This window comes from Leptonychotes weddellii, chromosome 6 (assembly GCF_054177405.1).
Source record: "Leptonychotes weddellii isolate Sample4059 chromosome 6, ASM5417740v2, whole genome shotgun sequence".
NCBI classification, from domain to species: Eukaryota; Metazoa; Chordata; class Mammalia; order Carnivora; family Phocidae; genus Leptonychotes; species Leptonychotes weddellii.
Window position 1 is genome coordinate 67,658,208 of NC_138374.1, and position 8,033 is coordinate 67,666,240.

The 8,033-nt window shown below is 45.9% G+C and overlaps 1 protein-coding gene across 1 annotated transcript; it reads right to left on the bottom strand.

Annotated features, from left to right (window-relative positions):
* Positions 1–501: 501 nt before the first annotated feature.
* On the bottom strand, positions 502–7,320 carry ZP4 (zona pellucida glycoprotein 4). The gene is made up of 11 exons (XM_006732888.2): positions 6,873–7,320; positions 6,323–6,613; positions 5,222–5,419; positions 4,538–4,734; positions 3,900–3,997; positions 2,966–3,096; positions 2,595–2,784; positions 2,371–2,518; positions 1,974–2,052; positions 821–937; positions 502–605 (listed from the first exon to the last, which is right to left on the bottom strand). Exons 1-11 carry the CDS (start codon positions 7,042–7,044, stop codon positions 502–504), a joined length of 1,725 nt encoding a protein of 574 aa, XP_006732951.2. The 5' UTR covers positions 7,045–7,320.
* Between the last annotated feature and the right edge of the window lie 713 nt (positions 7,321–8,033).

Genomic DNA, 8,033 nt, shown 5'->3' on the forward strand with positions numbered 1-8,033 from the left:
TTTTAGTGTGATGCTTAGAATATCATAATCACCTGAGAAATGGTTAGAAATGCAAGTTTTTAAGCCTTAGCTCAGACCTATTTAAATTCTGGGGGTGGGGCCAGTAATCAATTTTCATCAGCCCTCCTTTGATCCTGATGCACACTGTCTAGAAGATTCCACAGTAGCTCTAGGCTAGTTCTACCTTAGTTTGATTGATTTTGTGGAAGAGTTTTGTTTTATACCCCTCTTAAGCTTGTAACCTCTGTATTTAGTTCTTGTATATACTACCTGACTTGTCAACCAACTATGAATCTACCGAAACGTTGTTCTATTCAGAAGCTAGAAGGGCTGGAGTAGAGGCCTAGGGTATCATGTTGTTATTCTATGGTCATGCAAAATACTGCCCCAAGCTGGAAAGAGGAGATGCCAACAGCAGATAGCTTACTTTCTTTCTTTTAAATGAGAAGCTGGGCACAGGCTGGTAGTGCAATCTGGTTTTATTAACACAACTGGAATAATTCATCTCCATTTCCTGATAGCCAAGTAAGACACTAACAAGGCTCCAATGATTAAGGTCCCAGAAAGGCCTGCCATCCACAGAGCTTGGGAACCTATAGGAGAACCTGTAGGGTAGAAAGGTAGGTTAATGTGTGCCAAGACCAAGTGATTCTGTATCCTGAAAAAGACATCTTTAGCTATAGGAAAAACAAGCCGGTCAATTTGAGATTCACATTGGTCATATCAGCAAGGGAGAAAAATTAGGGATGAGGAAGTAGCTTTGGCTTGATTATTGGTTCAGGTAAGGGGCTTCCAGTAGCTAAAGTCTCTGCCCACTCACTTGAGTTTTTATGGAGCTTTTCTGAGGAGTCCTTAGTGGCTTGGAGTAGAATCATGGGACCCTTGCTAGAAATGCTAGCAGTATGGTTGTGAAAATGGATGTTAGAGTTTCTTCTTCCTGTTGGAGAAAGGAGAGCTAGGGATTAGTTAGGATTTTTTGCACATGGTGGTGTAGGAATGGGAGAGTTAGGTCCCTCAATATGTACAGCTCTGTTCCATGTCTTAAGTGTGTTAACAGAAACTCAAACAAGTCTAAGACTTTGTACCTAACCCTGCTACCTCATTTTCACCAGAATTTGGTAATAGAGATTATGATATTAGACTTTCCCCAAACTGCCATTCTTCTGTAAAAGAGGTATTTGGACAGTAATATGTTAATACCAAGACCTTTTCCTAAGCTACAAAGGTAACTGGTAAGACAGTAACAGAGCAAAGCTGTTTGAATCCTATTTCTATTGCCAGTTATAGGATCTAAGTTTTCTTTTAGAAGGATATACGTTTCTTTTAGAAGCATAGACCTTTCTTTTAGAAAGGTATGGAATAGAGGTCATCGGAGTTAGGTTCTAAATATTTATTGAAGTATTTCATAACTATCATTACATTACTATGAGTCTCCCCCCACCCCAAAAAGGGACTTAAAGCTTTAGGGGTCATGAATCCCAATTAATTCAGGTGCTAGACAGGTAACAGTTAGTGGACCAGCTAGGAGTACACACATATTATAGGAGGACTGGGTCTGACCCACTAGAGCACCTACTGTCTGCAGGCATACTCCACCTATAGATCTTCAGGCAATGTTGCTAGACGTGCCTTCAAGCAGGTATAAACGGCTTGATTTGTGAACTAGCCAGATAAGTGTTTTTGTTAGACTGAGTCATGTGTAGGTCATGAGCCAGTTTGAGTCCTCACTTAGCTTTTTTCATATACATTTTGACTAAGGCTGAGACTTGAGGATTTGTAACTTATATTTAAAAGGCCTGGAACTCTAGGAAGCTGGTTGTCTGTTCTACTGCATCATAAAAATACCTAAAGCAGCCTCATTAATAAGATGAATCTTTACTTTGAATCATTTGCCTACAGGCTAAAGAAGGTAAGCAGGGGGACTCAAGATTATTTCAAGTTTGTCCTCCAGTGTGGACAGCTTAGATACTCACGCCTGGCAACAGGACAGGTTATCATACAGGATGGTGTCCCAGCAGGCTGGCAGACAGATGCACTACAGTGCAGATACACCTGGGAGCCAATAGAATGGAGATCATGGTGTAGAACCACATCACAAGTCTTCAAACTTAACTCCCCGGGAAGAAGTTGAAAGAAAGTTATCAGAAAATCTTGACATCCCAAGCTGATATCACAATAACACTAAAGAAGTAGAGTCCAGTAGGCAAATGTCATTCATGGCTTTGGGATCAATGGTGGCTCTGAGGGAGTACCAACAGCTACATTTAAAGGGCAGCCCTGGCTGAGGAGTGGTAGGATGTGGAAACAATTCTGAGTTGGGGGGGGTGCGGTTCTGAGCCTTGCTGAGGAACACAGAGGGAAGCATCATACCGGTCCCCCAAGTGCCTTCTTTGTCACCAAGTCCACAAAGCTGAAGGTGAAAATGCTGAAGCGCTGGTAGTAAGATGGAAATGGAGGGTCCAGGGCTTTCTGGACAGGGATCAGCTGCGTCTGATAGTTGTCTCCAGCATAGGGGCATCTAAGCAAAGACATCTGGCAGTCAGGAGGGGCTTCTCAGAGGGACTCCAGCACAGGTGCATAGAAGAGCCACTTACCCTTTCACCAGCATGGGCCACTGGGGCTGATGCTGCGGGTTTGTGCTGGGTGTGGCCCAACAGTGATGGAGAAGTAGCCCCAGGTAGGGGTCTGTTCTGTGGCGGATAGACACCTCCACGTAAATGGGATCCCGAAGTAGCTTCACCACTGGGTAGTCAACGGCAGTGTAGTAGGATCCATATAGCTTATCTGCAAGAGACCAAAAGGAGTTGAAGCAATAAAACCAGAATTAGGAAACTCTACATTGCCTGAGACAGCATATACACAGAAATACCTCCAGCAAGTGTCTTTTTACAAAGTTGTCTTAATGCCCAGAAAAGAGATAGGGCTTTAGACTGTAGGCCAGATGCTCCAGCCAAGTGGGTCTTACCTTTGGCAATCTTGAGTTCCAGAGTGAGGGGTCCAGCCTGGGTCTCAGGATGGGGTGGTGGGAGCGTAAAAACCTGGACATTAACCGGGGAGGCATTGCTACTGATCGAGTAGCTGCAGCTAACTCGAAGCCTACAGAAGAACAAGAGCTTTCTTAGCTAGTGTGGGTGGTAGGATGGGCCATGCCACCGTTCAGCTTTTAAAGGTTTTAGGAACCATTACATGCTAGGTGCTGGGCAAGTTTGTAAACATGAGGGGTATGGTTCCTGAGCTTGTGAGAGCTAGATCTTAGTTTGGGAGACCAATATGTAGATGGGATCAGTGTCGGTGCAGTACTGTGAGAAACAGGTGCTTTCTGTAGAAAGGGTAGTTAGGGAAGAGCTTGCAGGGAGTGGTCTTGAAGGAAGACAAAGTAATGGAGGTAAGAGGAGGGAGAGAAACAGCAGACAGAACAGAGAATGGAGACCAGTTTGTCCTATAGAATCTTCAAGGGACTTCAGTCGGAGTTTGGGGAATAGTGAGTGAGGGATGGAGGGCATTCAAGGAGGTTGGGCTGAAGAGGAAAGTAGGAGGTGCTTGATGCAGGGTCCTTCAGGTTACATTCATGATGCCTAGTTTAAGCTGTGGCAAGACAATGAGGAAGCTTTAAGGGTGCAATCTTCTGAGGTGTTGAGGAGATTCTTTGTTACAGCATGGACTATGGAGGGAGAAGGCCAAAATGAGAGTCCACGTAAGTGAAATAGTCCAGGGGAGTTTGATGGCAGTGATACGGGGTGACTTAAATAATGGTCCTTGAGATCGGACAACCAAGGCAGGAGACAGGTTCTCTTGTCATGAGGAGAGGTTCTGTGGATTCAGAGCTTACCCTAGAACTCCTGTTTTATGGGAGGGAAGGCATTCTGGTTAAGCAGGGTCAGGTTAACTAAGACCTTTACCTGAAAATACTGTCACGGGTGATAGAACCATGGCTCCAAGTTCTCACATCTCTAGCTGCGACCAGCTCATTTTCATATACTGCCTGGTCTCCAATGATCTAGAAGTATGGGGAAAGAAGTATTATTCCTGCTAGCCAGGTGTCACTTCACTCAGAACTTGCTCTGACCTAACAGTCAGCAGTGCTAAGCTATTTTAGGCTGCATTTTCTGCTCCTTGAGCAGAGGCAAAAGCAGGTGGCAACTAACCTGGGACATTATCACTTCACCTTACATCAGGATAAGGCAATAGGGCTTATTATAGAGGCAGCCAGGAACATGACCACAATGTCAGCCAACCCCTGCTTGCTTTCCAGGGCAGTATGGCAAGAAGAAACTATTACTTGTTCCTCTTGTCTATGGCTTGGTAGAAGTACTAGCCCCTTGCTGGAGCGCAGCTGTGATCTTAGCTGAATGCCCAGGGGAGGTTTCTGCTTTCTCAATGGTGAAGCATTCTTCTGTCCTAGAGACCATCATATGCACCAAGCAGTGGTCAGCTGTCTCCTTCATGGCTAAGATATTCCACCTCTCCCTCCAGTCACTAGGACATTTCTATCGGACTTCTAGAGTTAAGAACAGTTGACCTTTGGCTCTGTCCCTACCTGTCTTGTGGTGCCACAGGAATTAAATGAAAACCAGAAGAGAGCAAAGGTACGTGTTGCCATCACAGGGGTACATTCATGGTCATTCCTGAAGGCCAAGCGCACCAAGCGCACAGAATTTAAGAGCAGTGGGGGTGAGGTCACCTTCCGAGACACGGCGATGGAGAAGTGGCCATCTTGGGTACAGTGTGAGGTCACTGAAAAACCAGAATGGCTGTGCTGAAAACAGGTCATACCTCCTGTTTTGAGCCAGCTAGGTATTTAGAGAGTTTTGATCCCTCCCCAAGAGGTTGGCAGTCCCACCGAGTGGACTCTGTGCAAGTTCAGCTATCCAGAGCTCAACGGAAGGACTGAACGAGCGCCTGGATTTGAATGTTGCCTCCACCACTTACTGAGCAACCTCAGGCCAAGCATCTAACCTCCTTGCTCTAGCTTCATTTATAAAATGGGGATAATAGTACTTGCTTTGTTTTACTTATCAGTTAGTATTCAGAGCTTAGGGTCTGAGTAGTGATCACTTAGGGTCAAGTATTCTAGGATATGCTCATTGCTTATACACTAACTTCTGGTCATCTTTAACATTTGTCTTCTGGGGGAGGGGGGAGGGAAGATCACTCTTCTCTGGATTTAATTGCAAGTTATTGGTACTTTACTTTAGCTGGTTTCAGAGATGCAGTAACTCACCTGTGTTTCCATAGTAACAGGAACTTGCCTCCAAATTGTAGCAGCAGCCAATCTTCTCGCAGTCTCCTTGAGTGATAGGTGAAGGAGCACAAGGCAGCCTGTCCCACACTGGGACAGAGTCACACAGGTCAGCGTTTGGAGCATCTAGGGCTACATTTTGAAGAGGCAAGTAACTCGAGCTAGATAACGAAGTTGTGTCTTAAGAAAAAAAAAATCATTTGTTACAAAGTATTAAAATTCCCACAGATGTCCAGATGATCAAGGTAGGTCTGTATTATATACTAGCAATTAAGTTTCCGAAAGTTAAGTAAATCTTACGTTCCCTGAAGTTAGTACTTCTTGAAAGAGAATACCAGCAAGATCAGTAGAAGCAGTGGGGCTCCTTTTTTCCTTCAAGCAAAGAATTCTATTCTGCAGAGGTGCTTCTCAATCTTCCTGTACTGTGAGTTACTGGGGGATCTTTTTGAAATGCGGATTCTGGTACAGCTGGTCTGATATGGGGACTGGGATTCTGCATTTTATCAGTGTTACCTCTCTGGATTAGATTTTGGATACAAGGCAGAGGAGAAGAGTGCACTACAGGTTTGAATCCCTTAGGACTTTGAGGTAGGGCTTGCAGAGGGCAAGACAAGATTTGCTGAAGCTGAGTAGGAGTCACACTAAGTGACTCCTTAAGTGATCAAGTAGCCTCCAGCTGAAAGGCCTGAGCCCTATTTTCAGGGCACAGTTGATCCTCGGAGGCATTTGGCAAGTATCCTTAATAGCTTTAGCTTCCCTCCCTACACTTCTCAAGACCGAGGAGCTCCTGGTCTTGGGTTAATTCTTGTTCAAATCCCAGCTCTGCAGCTCACCAAGAGCTCACCAGTCGGGGGAAGGAATAGCATATACAGCACTGGTTAGGACTGGGGAGGGGACGGCGAAGTGCTCTGCCCTCCACAGTGCCTCGCACCAAGTCATCTAATCACTCATGTGGTAGTTATCTTAAGGACCGCATGTGCAGGGGAGCTGGAGGACAGTCCTTCATGTCACTATCGCTGCACAGAGCGGGTAGAAGAGGCTCAAGAGCGCACCATCCACACCCTGAAAGTTTCCAGCCCTTACCTGGGGGATCCGTAGGACACTTGAGCATCTTTGTCTTCGTAACCGTGCTGCGTCCAGCCACATCTGCTTCCTCGACTCCAAGTAGCATGATATAGTGGTGGTCCTGGGGAGTCACCCCTGATGGTGGTGCAGGGGGCCTCAGCATTCCTGGTGACTGGGTCATCCTGGTCCACTCAGTGACATAGCAGCCGCCGTAAGAGGCTTCTAATACCATGGAGCTGCCTGGGCCCTCCCTTAGCCAGACACCACAGCCAGAGTTATTCTGCAGCCTGTGTGGCAGCCCGCGGTGGTCTGGAAGGCAGGGGGGAGCAAAAAGCACAGGGGGGTCAGTCGCCACAGTCCTCAGTACTGGGAAAGGACAGCCAGCTTTGCCGTCACACCCCAAGGGGGCAGCAGCAAGAAGAGAGAGGAACAAGAGGGGGCTCCGATTGGGAAGAGAAGTTCTATCTTAGACGATTCAGTCTGTAGGAGAGGCTGCAGAGTTTACCAAAGGGGGAAAGTGTTAGGAGGGGAAGCTAGAGGGCTAAGCCGAGTGAGTCAGCAAACTTACCCCAAGCTATCAGTGCAGGAGTCGCTGTCCCCTGGCTCAGGTTTATGGTGAACTGAAGACTCTGTAGCCCGCAGTGGAGTTCACCAGGATAATCTGGTGCCTCGGGCTTCTGGTGACTGCTTAAAGCAAGAGCCAAGGGAAAACAGACCAAGATGGACTGTAGCAGCCACATAGCGCCGCTAGGAACCCCACTGGCCGTAAGACCTGCCTTGTTTCCCAAGAACCGGAGCTCCCCATGCTCCGTGAGGTTCGTTATATACAGAAGGAACTGGCTTCAGGGGCACACCTGTGTGATATGCAGGTGGGCCTGCTTTGGAAAGGGTGATTCCCCCAGCTTCATTCACTTTAGGCTATAGTCTGCAGCTGCATTACTTTAAACATTGCAATCCAGGCAATTCCAAGCTTAGGAAAAATGTGGTACCTTTTAGCTAAAAGAGGCTTCCCCAAAGTTGCTCAGGGTAGCACTTATTCTAGTAGCTTATTGACTTTAGAAGACCATCCTCTCGTTTTGCACATTTGGGTGTGAGTCTGAGCTCTGCCACTTATGAGCTATGCAATCTGGCTAAGTTACAACCTTTTGGAAACTCAGTTTTCTCTTCTGTAAAATGGGAATAATATCTCCCGGTAGTAGTATTCTTGAGGGTTAAGTGAGAATATTCTATGTCAAGTGTGTGGCAAATACTTAGCCAAAGAGCACTTGGTAAACACTGTTGGGGCCTTTAAGGACCCCCGGTACCTTCATGGTTCTAAGCTTTTGCAAGAAGTCACTGCACAATTGGAGCCTGGCTTGAAATTTCACAGAAATTTAACCTTGATTTAAAAAAAGAAACAACAATAACCTTATTTAGAACCTTACCTTTCCCTGGTCCTAAGAGAGAGTTCCACCACTGAAGTCTTTTCTTGACAAATTTCAAAGCTTTTATTTGCCATACTTGTCCTATTGGGCTCCCCTACAGGACCTAAAAGGAAATGTGGATCACGACATGAATTCCCCAAAGGAATTTTGCCTCTTACGGATATTTCAAAATCTCTCATCACTTACCTATGTTTTAGACATATTTTCATAAATATGTGGGAGTTTCTTATTTGCTTGGTTTCCACATTGTTCTCCTCCTTACAAGGTATATGGTTTACATGTCCTGACCACTGTTTGGGCCATAG

Excerpts from the sequence above, each read along its gene's own strand:
- ZP4 (XM_006732888.2), bottom strand. The coding sequence starts at position 7,044 with ATGTGGCTGCTACAGTCCATCTTGGTCTGTTTTCCCTTGGCTCTTGCT. Across the intron at positions 2,053-2,370 it reads AGAAGGCACTTGGGGGACCG|GTGTATCTGCACTGTAGTGC; the intron begins GTATGATGCTTC and ends ATTGGCTCCCAG. Across the intron at positions 938-1,973 it reads AACCTGTCCTGTTGCCAGGC|GAAGAAGAAACTCTAACATC; the intron begins GTGAGTATCTAA and ends TTTCTCCAACAG.